Below are 23,849 nucleotides of genomic sequence, written 5' to 3' on the forward strand. Positions count from 1 at the left end.
TCAGATGTTCTGATTTGTTTAGGAACATCTTTTAAGGTTTAGTTTGCTGTGGAACATTGCTGCTCAAAGTGTGGTCTGTGAGCTGTTTGTTTTTGGTCCAAGACAAGTTAACTGCACAAATTGGAAATAAGTATTTAGGAACTCATGCTAATTTTATGTCATGTGACTTTGCTAACATTTTGGGTTTGCTGTGTGTGTGTGTGTGTGTGTGTGAGAGAGAGAGAGGGAGGGAGGGAGGGAGGGAGAGAATATATGTATCTTTCTCTCTGGCACTTAAGATACCATGAAAGTATTTCAGAGGCTTCAACGACAAAGCCATAAATCAAAGCAGAATTCCTGCATATTTTTAACTGGAGCAGCTTAGCTTTTATACTCTTTTCTTTGAGATTCCAAATAAGATTTCATTTGAAAGCCAGTGATGGGGAAGAAAGGGGACTTGGAAAACATTTTACTCTATAGTGAATCTGTGAGTACAAATAATATGACAGATATTAGTCTGCTGCTTTCTGAAAGTGCTGGGTCAAAAGGCCCCATTAGTACAGAGGGGAACAGGATCCCAAAGTATTCTATGTAGCCCACTAAATTATTGGGTAATACCTTTCAAAAGTCAAGATTCTGGATTTAGAGTCAAAAAACCTAAATGAGTCCCTCCCTCTTCAGTCTCTTTGAAACTGTGAGGCTCTGAGCAAATTACCCTTCCTCTGGGCTTCATCTATATAATGTGGGGGTTGTACTGGGTAAACTCTGAGTTTGCCTTCCAATTTACTACATAAATTAAAAGACAGAACCATTAGAGTTATTATTCTAATAAACCTACCTTTTCAAAAGATATAATTAGAGAATGGTGTTATCCATTTATGTGTTTCAAGACAAATATTTGCAAAGGTAGTTTTCCCTTTGGGGGGTTGGTTTCCAGGAGTGAAGTAATGCTTTGCATTTATCAAATATGAGATGATTCTTTTGTGTATTTTGGAACTGACATATTTAGAAATTGACATAATTTGTTTGAACTTTAAGGTAACTGGTTCCTGCCTTCTCAAATATAAAATGTATTCCTATTTTATGAAAGAAACCATTCAGAATGGTTTTACTACTACTACTATAGCCTCAGCTGTAAAGTTTTGGGGTCTTCGTATAGATCACAAATTTATACTGTTATTTTGAAACACCTCTGATCTCTGAAATGGCAAATCGGAATTTTCTTGCATTATGCCTTTTGCTCATGAATTTATAATGATTTGGGGTTGGTTTTCTTATATTTTTAGTGTTTTTTTTTTATAAGGAGATTAGCGACATAGTACACAATAGGCTTTGGGGTCAATTTCTTAGTTGCTTTCGCATCTGTAAAATGGAGCTTACGACAGCTACTGTGAAGAGTTGTGACCTTAGTATCTTAACTCACCTAGACACTAACTGGAATGTAGAAGGCAAGCAGCGTGCAGTAGCACTTGTAAAAGTAATACATCCTCACAAAAAAGCTTAAAGGAGAAATAGCGCCTATAATTCCACTGTGTAGAGACAGCAGCCACAGATAATACTTCATTTCCTTCTAATCATGTTTGCTTTTTTTAATTAACAGAGTAAAACATAATACTAAATACTTACATAAGAGTATAAAAAGTTACATGACTCTCTTCAAGTTAAACATTATTTTTATGAATAAAGGCGCACACTTTTTTGCAGCTAGCTTTTTTCTATTTAACAGTATATTATGGGAGGGAGGGAAAAAGTTCAGTTACAAAAAACATGGTTAGCATGCATGAGGTCCTGATTTCAATCCCCAGTACCTCCATTAAAAAAAAAAATGTGTGTATATATATGTATATATATATATATATATACACATATATATAAAAACATGAATCTCTTTCTTGTTAATGCAAATTTGCCTTGCTGTGTTTAAGTAGTATATTCCAACTATGGCTACTGTATCCAAATTTATTTAATTATTCCCATATTCATGAACATTTAGCTAATTTCTAGCTTTTAGTTATTATAAATAACATTATAAACATCCTAGAACAAATTGTTTTGTGTGCTCATGTAACTCTTTCTGTAGGATCATTTCCTAGAAAATGGAGTTACTGGGTCAGAGACTGCATGCAGTTAAACTTTGGAGAGAAACTCCAATTGTCCTTCCACAAAAAGTACCACTTTGTACATTCGACAAAAAAGTATGAGTGCGTATTTTAGTCATACCTGCACTTTAATTGAATATTATTAAACTTTTTTGCATATCTGATTATTAGAGAAGCTTAACTTTTGAATTTTTATTTAAGATGTGCCTGTTTATATCATCTGGATCTGTTGCATACATTGAAAATGTCTTGCACCAGTCTGTTTATCCTTTAATTTTGTCTTCTCATCATTTTTGATGCATTTTAAAGAGTTGTAGAAAAAATTCTATAAAACATATAGCTACTAAAATGGAGTGGTTAAGAGCACAACCTGGAGCTAGGCTGCCTGGGTTCAAATTTCTAAGCAGCCTCTTCCTAGCTGTGTGATATTAAGCTAAGCCACCTAACTTCTTTGTGCCTCAGTTTCCTCATCTATAAAATGGGGCTAGTAATAAACTACAGATAAACCAGTTTTCATTTCCATTTGTAATAAATGAGAAGACCTGTTTAAACATCTCACTAGCACTGAGTTGTCTCTTTAAAAAAAAATTTATTTGCTAATTTGGAAGGTTGAAGTGGTGTTATGTTATAATTTACTGTTATTTAATTGCTATGGAGATATGGAATATTTGCCCACATGTTTTAGAGTGATATCTTAAAGTTCAGGTGTAAAGTCTGACTTAAACCAATCTGTTGTTGTAAGATGATCTTTCATTCTTAGAACTATTTTGGTGAAATAAATAATTCAAAATAATTTAGTGAAAAAATAATTCAAATCTATAACAGAATTTTTTCATTTGTTCATTGTTAAGTTGCCCATTATTATTTCTAAATGGAAAATGATTTTGTCACAAACTGAGTTTAAAATGTCTTTATTCAGATGGTAGATAAATAATAAAGCATTAAGGTAAGTTCCCAGTTAGTTGAAAGCCATACTTAGAATATTGCTGGTTAGGTTGTTGATAGTCAGCTGGGAAATCTTTTGAGTGTGTTCCAGAATTTTTTCATTCTTGTTCAGCATTTTCATCAGTGATTTAGATCATGATTTCTTATCTTGGCACTGTTGACATTTGTGAGCCACAGAGTTCTTTGTTGTGGGAGGCTGGCATGTGCATTTTAGGATGGTTAGCAGCATCCCTGGCCTCTACCCACTAGATACTGGTAACAAACACACACACACACACACACACCCCTCTGTTGTGACAACAAAAAAATGTCCCTAGACATTGCCAGATGTCCCCGGGGTAGAGGCAGTGGGGAGAGGCAAAATTTGAGAACCACTGATTCAGATGAATACAGAAGACATACTTGTTGAACTTAATGTTTAGCAGGATCAGGACTGCAGAAAATTTTGATTGCTAAAAGGTGGTATGTAAGTAACAAGATAAATATATATGGTCCTGTACTTTACTTTCAGGGGTGGGGCGGAATGGAAACTGACATTTAGAAGTACCTTCTTTTTGATACCCATGTTTTCTCAGCCAATCATATGAAAATGATCAACGTTTTAGATGATTGCAGTGCTATTTGCTGGAAGGAGGGAAGAAGGGCATACTACATCTTATCAGAGGATTATTTTCCCCTCCCATGCCCCCAGTATTCTGTTTTTAAGAGAGATTTATTTTCATTGCTTTTTCAGCTTTCAACACTGGTTAAGGCTCTGACTCAGATAAACCAGAATTTGAATATTGCCTCTACATTTGGTATATGTTAGGTGACCTTGTTATTAGGAGACTCAATATTAAAGAAATCACATTTGTTTTTTAATGATCTTTAAATCTAATGTGATCATAATGAAAAGACTAATGGGATTTTGTTTGTTATTTTTGATTTTTGATTTTTTTTTTTTTTGAGAAGGAAAGGATTCATGATAAAATGACTGAAGTTCATTTTGTAAAATAAACATGGGAGAAGCACAAGGAAAAGCCTAGGGCAAAAAAGAGTCATAAGGATGAGCTCATTAAAATGTATGAAATTCTAGTAAAATTTATGGTATTGACATAGAAATCTACAGTTAGATTATAGAAAATAGAAGGATATTTGGCCACTCAAGTATATGATCAGATAGCATTTCAAATTAATACAGATGAGTTACTCAGTAAGTGAGGTTAAGATGGCTTGCCATTTGACAGGGAAAAGTTGGGTTTGGTTTTTTTTTTAAACTGGAACTTTCAGGTGGGTTAAAATATTTTTCTTGTAGTTTTATTGAGACATAATTGACATATAGCACTGTATGAGTTTAAGGTGTACAGCATAATTATTTGATTCAAATATATCATGAAGTGATTATCAAGTAAGTTTAGTGAACATCATCTCATAGATTATAAAATTAAAGAAATAGGAAAAAAAATTTTTTTTCTTGGGATGAGAATGCTTAGGATTTACTCTCCTAACAACTTTGATATAAAACACAGCAGTTTTGATTATATTTATCATGTTGTACATTACATCCCTTGTAGTTATTTATCTTAAAACTGAAAATTTGTACCTTTTGACTGCCTTCATTCAATTCCCTCTCCTCCCATCCTTTGCATCTGGCAGTCACAAATCTGATCTCTTTTTCTATGAGTGAATGAGTTTGCTTCTGAAGTATAAGTGACCTGCAACACTATGTTAGTAAAATCTTGAAATAAAAGATGCAGGAATATTTTCATAATTTTGGAAAAAGGAACATCTCACTCAGAGCCATAAAGGGAAAAAAATTACATTTACATAAAAATTTTTAAAAATTGCATGGCAGAAAAAGACCACAATCTAGTCAAAAGATAACTGTACCAAAAAAAAAAAAAACCTCTTTAATGTATATGACAGAGTGCTTATTCATTAATAAGAAAAAAAGATTAGTAACTAATTAGAAAAAGGGCAAAGAATAAGAATGGATGATCATAGAAAGACCATATGTGTATACACACACACACACACACACACACACACACACACACACACACACACACACACACACAATATGTAGCTGATGAGCATGTATTAATATCTAATATAGTGAAGGTATGGTTTAGCCAGACCATTTTCCTCTTCCACTATTCTTGAGAGTAAAACTTAGGAGTCATTTTAAAAGGCAACATTTCTCGAAATGTTACACATGCCTACTCAAGGAGTTCAGCCTACAAATGTATTAGTACTGTTCACAGAGGTGTATGTACACGTATTATCTCTTGCAGCATTGTTTTTAATAGTGTAAAAACTGGCAGCAACTTCAGGTACCCCTCAGTACAGGACTGAGTTAAATAATGATGCCTTCATACAATGGAGTAGGACATTTGTCATCTGTGTAGATAATTCTGTCTGAATTTCTTGGAAGTCTGTTACTGCTGTCCGCTGTTTCTGCCGGCTCTTGATTACGATGGCGTGTTTCCTTGTGTTTTTTTCTAAAATGTAATTGTGGACTCAAGTTCATGTAGGAGGCGGTATACATTTGCTTTTGCCGGATACTCCATGGCACCAATCCAAGACCCTCTTTAATTTCTTAGTCAAGTTAATCAGACTATACTACAAGTAATAATTTGAATCCCAACCCCATTTGAGGAATCTGTAGTTATTCATTCTTTCCCCACCGTCTCTGTCTTCCTTTCTCTCTCCCTAGAGCTCAAGCTAAGGACAGGTTTCCTTGTGGTCTCCCTTTGCTGGTAGGCAGAATTTTTCTGGTTCACCCTTTGCTAATTTTATGCAGTGATCTTAGTTTGAGGTCTCCAGCTTATGTGAGACCAAGGTCTTGTCTCTTGTAACCCAGTGGCTGTTGAAACCCAAGCCTCTTGGTTACTTGAAGGCAAAGGCCTCCAGAGCAGGTGTAGCTTCCGCATTCCACTATGGTTTTTAGTTCCTGCTTCCTTTTGGCCCATGAAGGTTTTTCTTACTTTCTGATGAGCTCATATGTTGGCTGGATTTCTCCAGGATTTCATAATGTATGCCTTGAGAGGGTTTTCAGATGACCTCTACCGTGTTGCCCTAATTGTTTAAAATAAGTAGGGACCCCAGAACGAATAAGGTCAGCCATGGAAAAGAGGTGGATCAGGAAGGCCTGATCATTACTTGTTCACCTAACAATTCTACTTCTAGGAATTTATCTGATAGACACAGGCATTTGGAAAAGCCTAGGGCATTTGGAAAATGAAATACGTACAGGGATATTCAGTGCAAAACATTGTAATAGCAGAAGAGTAGTGTGTTTTTTATCCATGGCTGCATCTTTTTCAGTTGTATTTTAGTGTTTTGCTGTAAGAATCCGTGGATATCAAACCTGGAGATTGTCTTGGTTGTTTGGATAACACATCTCATTTGTTTGCATAAGTCCCTCATTTTATTTTACCTGGCTATTTGGGTCTGAGGATTTAGCAGTGAGGTGGGGAATACACTTTGACTTGTCAGTTGGAAAAAAGAAATTGGATCCCTTCTCAGTAATATCTTTTATTTAACTGCAGGCGTGCTCTTTCTAACCCCCCACCACAGCCCCTAGAAATGGACCCAACTTTTGACCTTCCTCTTCCCGCAGTTTGTCTCCACGTGACCTCGACCCTCAGTTCTAAGCAGCCCAGTCCTTCTTACAATCCTTTACCATTGTCAGTTTAGAACTAAGTTAGCTTCTTTTTGGCCCAGAGTTCTTGGTCTCCCTATGAGTCTTTCTTAACCTTAGAGTATTAATAAGATAGTAGAAGTGTTCCCATAATTAAACAGCAGTGTGAATTGATATTTGAGCTCCAGTCTTGTCTAGCCACTAGATGTCTCTCTTGTAAAGAAATAACCTTTTATAGATCCTTAAAATTGCTTTTTGTTCTTTGGGTAAAATTACAGCATTCAAATTATAATCGTGCTGATAAATCCATCCACCTCTGTATTAATGCCACTAACACTTTTTTCCTTAAACAATTATGCGGCAATACATTTCTTAAAGCACAGGTTTTTTTGTTTTTGTTTATTTGTTTGGCATGGTGTCTTATAAGTAGTATAGGTTTGTACTATTTGCTGCAAACTGACTTTGGAAAAGAGCACAAGAAGATGAAATAATGGGTTTCCCAGCTGTGGTCATGGTGGGAGAGGTGGGTTTTGCAGTGGTCTTTAGGGGATTTCATAAAAGGTGCTCAATGCAAACTTGTTAAGTAATTGAAAATGATTAGCTCTTCAGTTTCTCTGCCATAACAGCTTTGATACATAGTTTGGTGGAAGAATTTCAGAGCAACAGCAAAGACTTGAGTGTTTCTGTTATTTTGCACTGTTTTTCTAATGGATTCCCCAATCAATCAGGCATTTCCTTACTGGAGCCACGTAGACAGTGGTAAGGAAGCTCTTAAGACACAACATCACAGTGGGTGTACCTTCCACAGCAACAGTTAGCCAGCATTCATGCGAATGGAAACCACACATTCTTGATCATATTAGGGTCCCCATTACTGGTTCACCTGGAGAAGTCCTTCCTCAGAGTCACCAAGTCTCCTCCCTCATGATATGCCTCGGGAATGTGGCCCCTCCCGTTTCCTTCACTGCAGCACGTCAGCTGTAGTTCTCACACAGACCCACCTGTCTTACTCGGGACTACTGAGGAACTTCTAAGGACCCTCCCTACCTTCAGTGTCTCCTCACCTCGGTCACTCTTATACACAGATGCCAGACACATCTTCCTAAAGCATATTTTACTCTGATACTCACCTGCTCAGAATCCTTTAATGCTTCTTGTGCCCATGGGAGTCATTAGGTCTGAAATACCATCACTGGCCATAGGAAGAATTGCCAGTAGCTGAAATTAGTCATCTCATCTCTTGATCTTGAACTGTCTGAGCTGTTAAGTATTGTACCCCATTCCATGGCCTAAAATTAACTTCCTTTCTTTATCCTTCCTATTTGAAATTGCTACCTTTCAGGCAGTGGGAAATATAATCTCTGTCAAGCAATTCTTATTAAACAAATTAATGAAAGGTTTTGCTCTGGGTCTTTGCTTTTTAAAAGAAGAATAACAATATAGTTAATAATTCTTGAATGTTTATTTTATGTTAAACATGGCAAAATTAAATTTAATTTTTACATGTAAGGGAGGCTTCTTGGCAAGTTACTTACCCCTCTATACCCATTGCCTTACTTGTAACATGGGGACAGTAATGGTGCCAGTTTTGTGTATGTGGTTTTTAATCTGGAATGCATGTCAGAATTAACTGGGGCAGTTTCAAAATGCACACAGCTGGCCCTGCCCAACAGAACTCATAATTCATTGGGCTTAGGTTAGAGCTCAGGCATCTTTATTTTTAAAAAAACACCAGATGAGTCCGTACATACGTGGGCGCATATGGGAAGTCTCTGTATCTTTCTCTTGATTTTGCTATGAACCTGAAAGGGCTCTAAGAAAAATTGTCTTTAATTAAAAAAAAAAAAAAGCACCAGGTGATTCTGATGTTTACCTGAAAAGCACTGACCTATGTGCCAGTAAGTCACTGTCCTTGTTCTCAGTCAGTTCAGTCAGTGGGAAGACAAGTCAGCAGACTCCCACACATAGTGTGGCGAATGCTCTGAGGGGGGCACACGTGGAGTGCTGGGGGAGCACCGAGGCGGGCTCACTGCCCCGGCCTTCAGGGCTGAGCCCTGGAAAGTCCTCCCAAGAGAAGGTAGAATTTGAGCAAATTATTGAAGGGTGCAGGAGTTTTTAGGTCTAAGGTTTTATCCAGACAGAAGGGAAGGATGGTCTTACGGTAAGAATATTAGATGCAAAAAGGGTAGCAAATTTAAGACAATGTAAGTCTAGAAACGAAGGTGGAAGTTGGTTAAGTGGTAGAGGATGAGCCTGGAGAGAGCCCCACTGGGGCTGCCTTGCAGGACCTTACATGCCATGCCTGGGAGTTGAGATAGCCGCACTTTGAGCAGGCTACGTTCCTGTTCCTATAAGGGATCCATACTAAATAGTAGATCTTCATAGTTGTCCCCACCTGATTTCCTAATGTATTCAACTAAATACACCCAGGCTGGTTACATTTTTTTTTAATTAAAAAAATATTTTTTAATTTTCTTAAGGCTGGTTACGTTCTTAATCCTAGAATGTCTTCCCCTTTCATATTTTCTAGACATCTGTGAAAGTACACATAGTAGCTCATCTCCACTCTCTCCTTTGCCAGTGTTTCTATAGTACATACTTTCTCCAAAGTTAACATGAAACACATGGTGGTGTTTAGTGTTGGTATTCCGTTTTTGGTATGCATATATCTGCTCTTCTTTCTGTATTTTAGTGATTTTTAGTAGAGGCTTTATTGGCATTTTGAACAGGACAGTTTTTGTTGTGTGGGACTTTCCCATGCATTACAGGAAGGTTAGCATCTCTGGTCCCTGCCCACTAAATGCCTGAAGTGCTTCCCAGTGTTGGAACAATCAAAACTACCTAGCCACTTGCAAATGAGGTTGCCACCACTCCCAGTGGAGAACTGCTGTATTAAGTGCTCAGGTATTTGTCAGTTATTTGAAGCAAACTGTGCTTTTTCATCTCGATCCTTACCTACTACATCCATTTTCTTAATATGCTGTCTACTAAAGCCAATACCACATGCTCAACCTGTTTCCTGTTGTTATTGGTGAAACTGATTTTTAATAGAGCAGAATATAATATCAAAATGAAAATCCAAGTATTTTCATAATGATGTGAGAAATAAAATTAGTTTTCTCCCCAGTTCCAGTAATTTTAATCATTGCTAAGTAACTGTACAGATCCTTTGTATTCTCTCTTACAAAAACACTTACTATGGTACCAATGCTAATAAAATAGATGGATTATTTTTGTGAGGAATAGTTCTATTTATGTTTGAGACTTTAAGTTTTGATCATGAAATATATTTCAAAAGATAAAATGCCTATGAGTGAAAGATTATATAGGTATTTTGTAGATTTGTTTTTTTCTTGAAGAGTTTCACATTTTTGTAGATTTTCTTCCTGCTTTAAATTAAAATAGGATTTTATAATCCATAGTGGAATAAAATGCTTTGTTCCTGAAATTTCATCAGGTATCATTTACTGTTTCCAAATTTTATAACAGTTGTGACAATATGCAGATTAGTCTATTTTCTGTTGCTTTGGAAATGCAAGATGAAACCTAGAAAGAAAATTTTAACCCCTTATATCAGTGTTATGATGCTTTATTTTGCATGAAATAAAATGCCCAGTTCAATCCATTTTGAGCTAGAAAAAGAGCATATTATTGGCTCTCATAACTGAATGTCCAAGGGTAGAATGGACTTCAGGGTTAATAGGTACAATGAATCAATTATATCATCAAGGACCCAGTTTATTTCTGATTCTCCATTGCATCTTCTATGGTATCAGTTAAATTTTTGTGGTCATAAGTTTATCCTAGTTACAGTTTCGGTTACAGTAAAAGTCTGAGTGCTGCTTTCCCAACATAACTGAACAGGAAACCTGAAATTCACCATGATTAGGCTACCTGGGTCATCTGCCCAATCCTGAGCCATTGTGTCCGGGAGAATGTAAGATGTGAGTTTCTTAGGCCAACCAGTAAGTGTATTCTCCTGGAGGTAGAGCTGGGGTCCAGTCACCAAAATAAGGAGGACTGTAGGAAGGGATTGCCAAGAGTATAACTCTTAAAAGTGGCTTTTAAATATGGAGGCAAATATTTAAAATAAAATATAATTGAGATCCATTTGAATTATTAGTACAGAAAAGTACGTGGTTTGTTGTTGAACTTTCATTTCTGGCAAGTTTATAGTAGTATACTTACTAGACTAGAGCATGGACTCTGGAGTTCACATACCAGCCCTGCCACCTCCCAGCTGAATAGTGACCTTGGAGGAGGGACTGACTTCTCTCTGCCTCCATGTTCTCACCTGTAAATGAAATAATGGCATTTATCCCATAGAGTTAAAAGAACTAAATGAATTAATACATATAAAACATTTAGAACAATGTTTGACATACAAAAGGCACTTAATAAACTGTAGTCAACCCTCCCTATCTGCAGGTTCTGCATCTACAGATTTAGTCAATCACAGATTGAAAATATTTGAGGCAAAAAAATTCTAAAAGGTTCTGAAAACCAAAACTTGAATTTGCTGCACACCAGTGGATATTTACATAGTATTTTGTATTTTATTAGGTATTATAAGTAATCTAGAGATGATTTAAAATAAAATATACAGGAGGATGTATCTAGGTTGTATGCAAATATTATACCAATTTAGGTAAAGGACTGGAGCATCTTCAATTTTGGTATCTGCAGCAGGGTACAGGGGAGAAGGCTGAACCGACTCCCCCAAGATACCAAGGGGTGACTGTGTTGTCATGACTATTGCTACTTGCTAGTGCTCTCTGGTAAAAAGGATCTACTGGTAGTTTTTATAACCTGTAGACTTTTCTGATTTAATTAGTGGTATAGTATTTTGAAGATGAGCATATGGAAAATCTAGCTTTAGCTCACCTCGTGGCATCACCTGTATTTAAAAATCATAAGTAAAAATTTCAGGCATATTTGAACTGCACCATGTCAGTGAACCTCTCAGAAGTCATGGGAGATACTTCCCTTAACTATAAACAAAGGCTAAAAAGTTAATGTCCTGAATATACTATAGAGACACTTGGTAGGAGAGAACTAGGAGCATGATGGATCTTCTTCTAAGCCCTTCATTTCACTCTTCTTTAGAAACATTTGTTGGTGATACATTAGCCACAGAATAAAATCCATATTTCGCAGAGCATTCAGGGCCCTTTAAAATCCAGTATTAGTCCACATGTCCAGTTTCATAAACACTGAATTCACTGTAAGTAGAATTTGGTTATAAACTCATGGTGCAATATTCTCAGTTAAAGGCCCTGTCAGTATTTCCTTTCTAAGCTTCATAATACAGGACATTAAATTGAAGGTAGAATTACAACAGTGGTAATAACAGTATGTAACATTTTTGATTATCATGTTCCAAGCTCTTGACATATATGTACTCATGTAATTTATGACATAGATATTATTGTCATCCTCATTTTCTGTGAGAACCCTGAGGCACAGAGAAATTGTGCCTCTGGCTCACAATAACATGAAATAATAAATTGCTAAGAGTAGGGTTCAAACCAAGTCCATTTAACCTCTGCCCTCTCCTACCTCTGGGCATTACAGTATATTGGGTATTCTTTCTGTGTACAGTGTCAGTGAAGAACAGGGTTTTATTTGAAACTCTGTACTCCTCTCACAGTGATATGGAAGGAAGAATGCAGTGGGTTGGTGTCTGACTCACTGCCCTAAAAAGAAGTCTGCTTTGGGCTCATCCCCTCTGTTTCTTTGTGTCCCTTATGCCTAGCAAGCTGTCAGAAGTGTTCTTTGAGTAAATGTTGGTTAATCAGTGATGGAATGGAATGAGAACTGATTTTTTTTTTTAAGGGACAAAGATATTCAAGTTCATTTAAATTTTGTGTTGGAAATCTTAGTTCTTAGAATTCAGCCTCCATGTGTAACTCATAGTTGTTGCATATTTCTTGAATGAGATAACTTTGAAGCTGTCAAATAATTAGATAAGTAACCCTTTCTAATTGGATAATAATTTCTGTGATAAAATGGAAACATCTTAAAATAACACAATAATAAAATTTAAGTTTAAAAAGAATGTTAAAGTTATTCCTGTCCTTTCTGTGACTACCATCCTGCGTTTCCCCATGAAAACATCTTTAATTTTGCTGACTTTAAAAAATAACGAGGGGGGCATATATCCAGAAGGAACCCTACTTCAGGATGACACCTGCACCCCAATGTTCATAGCAGCGCTATTTACAATAGCCAAGACATGAAAACAGCCTAAATGTCCATCGACAGATGACTGGATAAAGAAGATGTGCTGTATTTATACAATGGAATACTATTCAGCCATAAAAATGACACCATAATGCCATTTGCAGCAACTTCGATGTCCCTGGAGAATGTCATTCTAAGTGCAGTAAGCCAGAAAGAGAGAGAAAAATACCATATGAGATCACTCATATATAGAATCTTTAAGAAAAAAAAGAAAGAAAGAAAAGGAAGAGACCAATGATCATAAATATAAAACAGAAACAGACTCATAGACATAGAATACAAACTTGTGGTTGCCAGAGGGGAGAGGAGTGGGAAGGGACAGACTGGGAGTTTGAAATCTGTAGATACTGACAGGTATATATAGAATAGATAAATAAGATTACACTGTATAGCACAGGGAAAGATATACAAGATGTTGTGGTAGCTCACGGTGAAAAAGAATGTGATGATGAATATATGTACATGTGTAACTGAAAAATTGTGCTCTACATTGGAAGTTGACACAACATTGTAAACTGACTATAACTCAATAAAAAGATAAAGAAGAATTGTAATCACCAAATAAATAAATAAATAAATAACCAGAGGGAGGGTGCAGCTCAAGTGATAGAGCACATGCTTAGCACACACAAGGTCCTGGATTCAGTCCCCAGTACCTCCTCTAAAACTAAATAAATAAGTAAACCTAATTACCTCTCCCCCTCAGAAATACAAAATAAATTTTAAAAATAATTTAAAAAATAACCAGTCACTATGTCAACAGTTTATTTAAGACAGACACATAAAGTAGGAATTAAGTCCTTTCATAATGTCAAGAAATAACCATAGTTAAAAGTTTGGAGCATATTCTTCATACTTGTAAATACAGAATCAAGAAGTCAGAAGTGTAATTGAGTATATTAGGATAGAGCTCCCCCCCAGTTTGTGTCTTCATCTACATATTACTTTTCTTAAAATTGTGGGAGAGAATGATCTTTAGCAGCTTCTAGTAAGCAAGAGTTGTTAAATAAGTGGCCTATATTAACTCACCAAAATCAAGTACAAAATACTATTTATTTTCCTCATTTAATACTTGTACATGTAAGTGATTCTCAACCTTTTTTTTCATTATCACCTCCCAAGGAGCCTTTTTAAACATCTTCCCTCTAATTGCCCCCCTATGGTATTTTAATACCACCATATACTGTATATCTATTTATGGACAGTGGCCCTCCAAAGGGCCACAAACCACTATAATACCTGAGGGTTTTTGTGCCCTCCCAAGAACCAGTTTTCAGCCTTTTTGAGGTGATGCTGCCCCCATTGAGAATGCATAGTGTGTGTGTGGAGGGGTGGGGAGGAGAAAGCTTTGCTATACATGAAAAGTTACTTCAGTTTCATGACACTCAGAGAAGAGGTCATTTTTTTCTGTTACTTTGCCAGGTTGTCCTGAAGGGAACATTAGGCTTAATAATTGTCATCATTACTTCACCAGCCTATTATCAAACTCTAAACATAGTGCCTGAAAGTGCCTAAGTTACCTAGAATATTCTGGGCGCAGTATTTCCATTCTTGAGAATGTTGATGAATATGAAAAGGACACAGTGACATTATTATAGTTGAAGGCATTTTGTTGAATTTAAGGAACCGTTGTCCTAATTCATTAGGAGCAATAACAAATATTTAAACCTCTATCCCAGTGATTCTTAAAAGTAGTGATTTTGCTTCCCAGAGGACATTTGCAATATTTGGGAGCATTTTTGGTTGTCGCAACTGAGGGAGTGGGTGTTGTTAGTGGCATCTCATGGGCAGAGGCCTGGGATGCTGCCAAATATCCTGCAAAGCACGGTGTATCCCCACCCCTGGAACCATAACGGAATTATTGGGTCCAAAATGTCAGTGCTGCTGAGCCTGAGAAACCCAGCTTCCCTAATGATTCTGCTTCTTGGAACCTATCTTTGGAAAATAATTGAAAATACAGAAACAATTGTGTATATACCTAAAGATGCTCACTGAAGCATTATTAACTTCAATTTTTCCCTTTACAGGGTCTGTTCTTTCAGAAAGCTTACAGACAAAAAACAGGGGACTCAGAGTCCCCCTCATAAGCAGTATTTTTGGGATTTTGATGCATGTGTATTTTTTAAGTAGAACATATATCACTATATGTACTTACGAGAAATGAGAAACAAACTTAATTCTTCCAGACTTAGGAATAGATTTGATTGCCTGTGTCAGGACTACATCAGCTTTAAGAACACTGAAGAACTACTTAAACTCACCCATTTCAGGAATTCTTTATACAACATCCTTCAACTTCTTTGTCCACTCTCACTTACCTCTTATACTCTGAATTGCTGTTCTCAAATGCTTCTTATAAGCTACCATAGAATAAAAAATACAGGCAGTTTTTCAATGAAGTTAACTTTTAGTTCTGTGTACCAGTAGAGGTAAATGATAGCCCCATCCCTGGGGCTATCAAATATTCTTTTATTTTTTCTTTACTGTGATTTAATATGGAAGAACAAGAACAAATGGTAAAAAATTGGAAGCAATCATGTCATAAATGTCTATCATTAGAGTAAATAAATAGATTTTAGCATTCTTCATACAATAGAATATTATACAACAGTTAAAATTAATAATCTATCTGTATCATAAATCTCTAAGGAATAATGTAAATGCAAAAGCAAGGCATAAGATATTTAGAGTATGACAACACTGAAATCAATGTTAATATCACAGAAAACACTATTGTTTATAGATATGTATGTATATATTAAAAATATAAAATCATGGATGGAAGGAATACACACCCAACCTCAGGATAGTGGTTACCTCTGATAATGGGAAGGGAACTGGATCAAGGAACAGTAAAAAGGCTCATCGACCATATCAATAACCTTGTATTTCTTAGAAGAAAAAAGATAGCTCAAGCATATAAATAAAGCAGTATAAAGCTGGTTAGGTCAGAGTATAGGTGTGTTAAATGTTTTTATTCTCTTTGTTTTTGAAATACTGCAAAAATCACATTTTTTGAAAGTAAATGTATTTTTCACATTTGTTCATGTTTGAACTGAGGCCAAATATAGAAAGATTTTTATAATAGTCATAATTTAGCAATATATGTATAATGAAACAGTAATGAATGACTTCCTCATAACCGTAACTGGTTAACTACAGCAAAAAAAATGATTTCCAAGGGCTTTTATCTCTTTGTTTTTGGAATGTTAAGTACTTTCTGAAGGTATTTAGGGTCTGCTGAATGTTAAGAAAAGTGAATGGTTCTTGAAATTACTCAAGCAATGATTGGGGTGATTAAGTATGATTTACAATTCCACAGGGTGACAAGTTGGTAATCTTTCTTCCCCCTATAACTTAACAAATTATTTAGAATATTTTCTAAACAAATATATTTAAACAAATACATTTAGAAAGAAACCATATTGTGCATTAAAATTTAAAAATCAGCTTATTTCATAGCAAGAGAGAAATGTGATATCGCTGAGCCTCTTAATGGTGATATTATGCTGTGCCTGTTAACACAGATAACAAAATATTACAAGGTATTTCATTTTGGAAGAATTATTTGTTTAAAACCAGTTACTGTTGTGTTTACATTCAGATTTCTTTGTAAATTTTTTCCTCTGGGACGTTAGACATCTGACCTTTAAATTAGTAAGGGTTCTTTACAAGTTTGTTCTATCAAAAAAAAGGATTAAACTTAACATGATTGTTTCTTGTATGATAAGTGGCACTATCAACATAGGCAAAATCAAGTATATTTTTCCCTAGTTAGCGCCCAAAAGTGTCTTGTTATTAAAGAAAACATCCATAAGCGTATCTGTAGTAACTTACCCTAATATAAGGATTTTTACTTGCTTTTGTGCTCATTGTCTTGTGACAGAAATTTGACTGACTCATATAAATGTTTGGTGGGAGACAATCTACTAGATTGTATTAAAAGAAAGTTATTTTAGGTTTTGGGACCATGCTGCTAAGGGATAGATTTATAGAGGATACTAGCCATTGCTTGGACATGCAGTTGGCAGTTAACTTGCCAACGGATTGTTAGAAATTCTCCTAGGTAAGGAAAACGTGTAAAACGATCATGTAGTGAAGACATTTAAATTTCTGTAATGAATTCAATATTTTGAGCATTGAATTTCTTAAAAGAAAGAATGGTATCTAGTGTCACCAAATTTAGATGTGTTAAATAGAGCATATGGCCATTTTTCTAAAATCACACATTTAATGGATTATTACTGTTGATCCTGTATCAAACCAAAGTTTAGACTGAAAGCAAAGAGACTGAGAGTGCATTCTGCTTAGCAACGAACTTGTTGTCTCCTGTTTTGCTACTGAATGCACGTACTCATGGCTCAGAAGTGTATCTGCAGCCAGCTGGTCTCAACTGGACAATACTTCATTCACCTAATTTCCAGACTAGTCAGGCAGAGACATCAGCTCATTATTTTTAGTCATGAGGAAATTTATTTGTAAACTTCAAGTAGTAGCACACTGATCTCAAAAGCCCCTGAACTATGAGAAATTGCCTTCTAATTCAAGAATGTGAAGCCCTTGGAATTTCTTACTGCTTTGCTTGATTTTTTTCCCTCTTAAAACCTCCTACAAGTATATTGTTTAAAAAACAGCCTCTAAAATCCTAGAAAAGAGAAAATAGCTTTTATTAGAAAAAAATACATTACATTCTAAGCATATTTTTAGAATTATCAAAAAACAAAAATTCAAGAAGTTAGTTTTGTGTGCAGACTTTTGTTTTCTGCCTTGATCCTCACATGATTATTTTCTCATAGAAAACGACAGTTTTGTTGGCATGTAAAGCTCCAGTTTCCTCAGAGTCAAGCTGTGTACGTAGAAAAAAGGTACAGTATCACTGCTGTCTACTAGGAACTTACTTGTTTTTATTACGTCTCTGTATTTGAAATAACCTGTTAAATGTGATGTCAATAGTAGAATGGATAACTAAGTTGTGGTATTTTTGTACAGTAAAATGCTACACATCACTGAAAATGAATGAACTTCAGCAACACATATCAACATGGATGAATCTCAAAAACAATGTTGCATGAAAAAAGCAAGTTAAAGGAGAATACAGAGTATGATTCTATTTGCAATATGAAAAGACCCCAAAATGAAACAGTATACTTTTTAGAAATACCTATAGTGAAATGATTAGCACTGAAATCATGATGATGTTTGCATCAGCAGAGGGACAGGCATTGAGGAGAGAGATGCAGGCAGAATCAAGAGGAAGAATCTTAAGCTAGGTGGTTACACAGGAAATAAAAAATAACCCAAAATTCTACTACGATAAAAATACTACTATTAACGTCATAGTGTGTCCTCAGAAAATATATTGTTTTAGACATGTATCTATGAGTAATTTCATAATTGAAATTAGTTTATGTAAGTTTTTTAGCCTACTTTTTTTCATATTATGAACATTTTCAAACATCATTTAAAAAATTTAATGGTTGTATTTGATTCCTTGATTTAGGAAAATTTTAAAGTTGCTTTTTAAATAATACCTTTAGTATATATTTATATTATGCATAAATGTCCTCTCTTTGTAACTGTCATATGGATGTTAATGACAAACTTTCTTATTTAAAATTGCACGCCAGACTAAAGACAGGGAAAAGACATATACTTTACAGGTAGGGGTATGCAGCACAATAGTGTCTGGGAATATGTGTGAATGACTAAGGAAAATTACTAGTTCAAAACAATGTCTTAATTTTGTTTCCACAGCACAGTGTTCATACATATAGGAAATTTGGAAAACCTTAAAATGCTTTACTTCTAGGAAAAGTAGTATCAATTTTCATTTTTCATCAATTTTCAAAAGAATGAATAAACTTGAACATGCCCTGAAATTAGCATCATCTGAAACCTTTTTTCAAATTTTGCATTTATGCAGCTTTCAAAATATTTCACCTTGACATCTTTCTTTTCATCTTTGAACCACAGGTGTGTTAAAAGAAGCTTCATACTTTTATAATTGATTTATAAGGAGCTTCTCAAAATATTATTTTTTAAGATTTTGTTAAGTGTGTCCAAGAAGTGTTTTTGAGGTTTTTCCTAAGTAACTTTTGCTTAAAAGGATATTATATTTTGCCAAGACTAAAATGAAAGGTCTGTGCTCAGTTTTTTAAAAAAGAAAAGCCACAAGATTTAGTAATTTTGAACTAACACCTTTAATAGATAATCATAAATAATTAAGTTTTGTTTTTGTTTTTTTTGTCGGGAAGAGTACCAGATGATAAAACTATTAATGAGATCCTAAGACCTTACATTGATCCTGAAAAGTCTGATCCTGTAATTCGTCAAAGGTATGTTTCAAAAATCTTCCAACTTTCTGAAATTATTCAAAATGTTAAGGAATGTATTACGTGCATATTTATTATGTAAAGCCATGTCTTTATTAGGATGTTATGTTTCAATACAGTTTACTTTCTGTCCCATTTCCTTGGTGTGTACTCAAGGCTTTGTCAGTCAAAGACGATGTTTTTGGTGAGGATTTTGGTTGTAGTAATAACAGTACTTAACACTTACTGTTTACTTGTGTTCTATATACTCTTTGAAGCTTATAATAATAAGTGTATTAATTCATTTTAATCTTCATAATAACCGATTAATATAGATGACTCTCATTACATCCATTTTACAGATGGGGAAACTGAGCCTTAAAGTGGTTAAGTGACTTCATATAGCTAATAAACAGGGAAACTAGGATTAAAACCCAGAAAGTCTGGAGTCAGTCTGTACCCTTAACCCTCAAACTAAACTATCTTTTTCAAAGTTGAACTTAAAACTCTGAAAATTAAGAGTTTCCAAGTAACTGTTAAAGACAGGAAATCCCCTTTCAGCCAAGTCTTCATAAAACTTAGCAAGATATACTCGGCCTCCTGTCCAGAAATACACCGTGGACAAAAATGATTAACACAACATAGTGGAAAGATTCAGTCATGAATATCTGGGTTAGAGTAGCTAATTCTGTCCCCTTATTAGCTGTCTGATCAGGAGCAACTTACTTAACTTTCAGGCCTTAAATTTTTTCATCAGTAAAATGAGAACAATGATGTTTACCATATAGAGTTGTTATGAAACTTTAAGAAATTGTATATGTAAAGTTTCTGGTACAGGGCTAGTAGGCAGCACCCAAAAAGGAAACTATTTGTATGTGAGTCATCAGTATTTCTGGGCAGGAAGTTCTTTTCACCAGGTGATACCTGCTTAGAATAAGAATGCTTGGTTTGTTTTGAATTTTAAACTGAGTGAATTCTGAAGTGTCTGATCCAGTTCTAGTTAAATCTCATTTTCTACTTTTCATAAAAGGTGGTGCCCGGGCTCAAGCAGACCCATGTCCCGTATTAAGTAGTGTCTTTGGGACCACTACCATAGTAGGGCTGCTTTTCCCCTTACTACCAGCAATCTAGGTGTTTATTGTTGGTCATATATTTAACAATAAGACAAAATACCTGTCACCAAATTGGATACTTTTTTTTTTTGAAAATGAATAAAAAAGCAAGATTAATTCAGTCTGTACAGAGAGAAGAAAGGTAATTTTTAAAAATTCAGACCCTTGGTTAGAAAACATATTCAACGCCTTTTCTTTGCTTGGACAGATGAATTTTCAGTGGTGCTAGCTGCTTACATGTGCTTGGTCTTCCACAGACACAGTTTTCTCTTTTTACTAAAGTATAGTTGATTTACAATGTTGTGTTATTTGATAGAGTTTTAAAATACACTAAAAATCAGTTTTGCTTCCTTCAGTATGACATTTTTTATTTCAGGTTGAAAGCCTATGTTCGCTCTCAGACTGGGGTCCACATTTTAATGAAGGTTGAACATATGCAGCAAAACTTAGTAAGGTAAAATTGCTTCCCTCTCTATGTCTTTAAATATTTTCTAATTTGGTAATATAATTAAGTAGCTTGATTAGCTTATGTAGCTAGATATTTTACTAATTATCTGGCTGTCAACAAAGCCTAGGCTTTTATAAATGACCATCAAATTAAAAATTTTAATTAATCACACTATCATTAGAAATATTTTCTACAGCAGAGTTCTGATGTTTAAGTTTTTGCCTTTGGAAGTAAAAAATTCACGTGATCAGCTGACCACTGTATATATCACAGTGGAAAGAACTCTGCATAGAAATGTGAAGAGAGCCAGGTTTTAACAAACCATGTGATTTGAGAGTCTTAACAGCACTGGGCCCTCTTTTCCTTCATTAATGGAATGATGAAGCAGACATTCAAAGATCCCTGGGAGTCCCTGCAAAGTCTGCTTAAGTGCCAGGTAGATGTCATTATCCTGAATTGCAAAGTACTGATGTTTAAGATCTGATGCTTTCCCCATCCCCCATTGTTTCATTAACAAAAGTACTAGGTCCAGTTCAGACTAGATATGATTGGTCTCGTCTGTGATTTCATTTACTAGTATAGCTTAGAGGTTTAAGAATCCAAGCTGTGAAAGCAGAACTGGGTTTGAATCCCAGCTCTGTCTGTTTCCAATTTTGTTAACTTGAGTAAATGACATAGCCTCACTCGCCTTAGTTTCCTCATCTCTAAAATGGGGATGATAATAATCAGATTGTCATGAGAGATTAAGATAATTACTTACACGTGCTTTTAAGTAAGTGTAAGCTTTTATTATTACTGTTGCTACCGTTACTATTATTGTTGCTGCTACAACAGATTCTTACAAAAAGACTTCTTCCAAAATTCAAGGCAACCAAAATCGTATGTGATAAAAGGGAAATGTAGGATGCTGATTATTTTGAAGTTTATAGTATAGGACAGACTGCTTAGGCCCAGGCAGCATTTGTTTTCAACTTGGAAATATGTACTGTAAATCCATGAAGAGAGAACGGGGATGGCGATCTCCGCTTGCCCCAGGAGACCAGGGGTTTCTAGGAGAGCGGCAGAAATGCCTACAGCATGACATGTTCCGGGGGAGGGGAGGGGCAGTTCATAAAAACCATTTCGGGCAGTCGCACAGAGAGAAATCAGGGTACATAGAGACCAGAAGACAGGAGGATACCAGTCAGAGTGGTAGGTTTTATTTTAACAAGAACCAAAGGGAATAAACCCTAACCAAAAAAAAGGTTAGGTCAAAAGGAGTGCATGGCAGAGAAGGCTGGATGACCTAATTCTGGTCACTGAGCTTCTCTGGGCACCATTTCCTTTAAGGTCCTTTACTTTCTCTTATTTTATGACTTTCCTTCTTTAGGACCCCAATAAGAGCTTTGGTTAGGCCTTGGCTTAATCTTCTTAGCCCCCGAAGGGGAGGGAATGAGGATTAATAAAGTAAAAGGTGAGCGGTCAACACCACCTGAAGGAATGCTTAGAACAGGGTGTTTTCTAACGAAACCTGAGTCAGCCTGAGCAACATGAAAAGTGCTGACAGTTCCTTATTTATGTAGGAAACGTGTCCTCCAGGTTTCCCCATTTGACTCATTTACTTGAACTCAATGATGTATGAAAATCCCATCAAAGAAGAGGAAGCAGAAGATTATAACCAAGGTCTAAGAACTTTGGCTATAAAAATTGCCACCCTTTTTAACTCTGCATTGTGATGTTATCATTTTAAGGCAATAGTAATGTTAGAAAATCCAATTAAGGTAGCTTTTATCATGAAGGTGAACCTAAGCTGTGATAAGGTACATCTTTATATTTCTTTTTTGCTTTTTTGGGAGTTTTTTTGGTTTTGTTTGTTTGTTTAAGATGGGGGAGGTAATTAAGTTTGTTTGTTTGCTTGTTTGTTTGTTTAATGGAGGTACTGTGGATGGGACCCAGGACCTCGTGCATGCTAAGCACAGGCTCTACCATTGCGCTGTCCCCTCCCACTAATCCTTATATTTCTGATTGTTAGGTCAGCCTTAAGATCTAGTTATCCTAATTTGTGCAGAACTTCCCAGTTTTATTAGTATTTTCTAATCATGAATAATGAAATTAGATACTATGGAGATACATTTGGAAGGAGTTTTTTTTAATTAAAGATTTTTAAACAGATAATACATTCATACATAGGCTAAGATGAGCGTTTACATTCGATTGTATACTTAATTACAGTTATATCATTAAAGGAAAGAACATTCAGAGAACATCTAAGTGAGATTATTATAGGTTATAAAATGTGAGCTTCTAATTTAAGATAAGCATGCTAAATAAGAGGATTTTATTATTTCCTGAAAAGTGCTTAGAAGGCAGAAACATGTATTTTCCTTGTGGCTGTCTGATTTTAAATGTATCGTACAGTTTATAGCATTCCAGTAACTTCAGAGTCAAGTCTTTTTACCAAATACTTGGTATTGCCAATTTCCACTGGTTGTGTTTTCCATTTTTGGAGGGTTTATGACAATTGTCTCTGCATATACCTGATCAGCTAGAGCAATCATAAATGTTTCCCAGGCTTTACCTTTGCCATATATGACTTTTATTTTTTGATTTAGGTGATCAGAGACTATATGTCTAACCCTAAGGAATTTGTTGCTGATCTATTTGGGAGTTTTCTTTCTAGAATACACAGGGTTTGAATTTGTATCTTCTTGTAAAAGTATGTATGTCTTCTTATATCAGTTTATTCATCCATTTAGCAAACATTTGGTATCCACTGTGGCCCAGGTGTTGTTCTAGATATTGGGGTGATAGCAGTTAGGAAAACCATTCCTGCCTTTGTGGAGCTTTCATTCCCAGTGGAGAAGAATTCATGTAACGTGCTTATGTTAGCAGGACCACACTGCCCTCTTGCCACATCATTTCTCACCAGCCTTCTATTCTCAGAAAGTAAATGAGTGATTTTGAAGTAGAAAAGCGTATGTTGGTAATGCCAGGCACCAGCAGAGGCAGCCATTGTATTGCGGCTAACTTATTATTGACTGGAAAATTTAGAATACTCCAAGCTTTGATACTGTCCATTCAACTATAATTTGTCAAATCTATTACATTTTA

At 35.5% G+C, this 23,849-nt stretch overlaps 1 protein-coding gene across 3 annotated transcripts in view; it reads left to right on the plus strand.

The window, feature by feature from the left end:
• The window catches only part of ZNHIT6 (zinc finger HIT-type containing 6), a 49,783-nt gene that overhangs the window by 9,134 nt on the left and 16,800 nt on the right, over positions 1–23,849 (plus strand). For all 3 annotated transcript variants that reach the window (XM_074376096.1, XM_045522932.2, XM_010963312.3), the window contains exons 6-8: positions 17,685–17,753; positions 19,143–19,223; positions 20,688–20,765. In XM_074376096.1, coding sequence (XP_074232197.1) covers positions 17,685–17,753; positions 19,143–19,223; positions 20,688–20,765 — 228 coding nt within the window. The remainder of the gene's footprint in view (positions 1–17,684; positions 17,754–19,142; positions 19,224–20,687; positions 20,766–23,849) is intronic.

The sequence above is a fragment of the Camelus bactrianus genome, chromosome 13, assembly GCF_048773025.1.
Source record: "Camelus bactrianus isolate YW-2024 breed Bactrian camel chromosome 13, ASM4877302v1, whole genome shotgun sequence".
NCBI classification, from domain to species: domain Eukaryota; kingdom Metazoa; phylum Chordata; class Mammalia; order Artiodactyla; family Camelidae; genus Camelus; species Camelus bactrianus.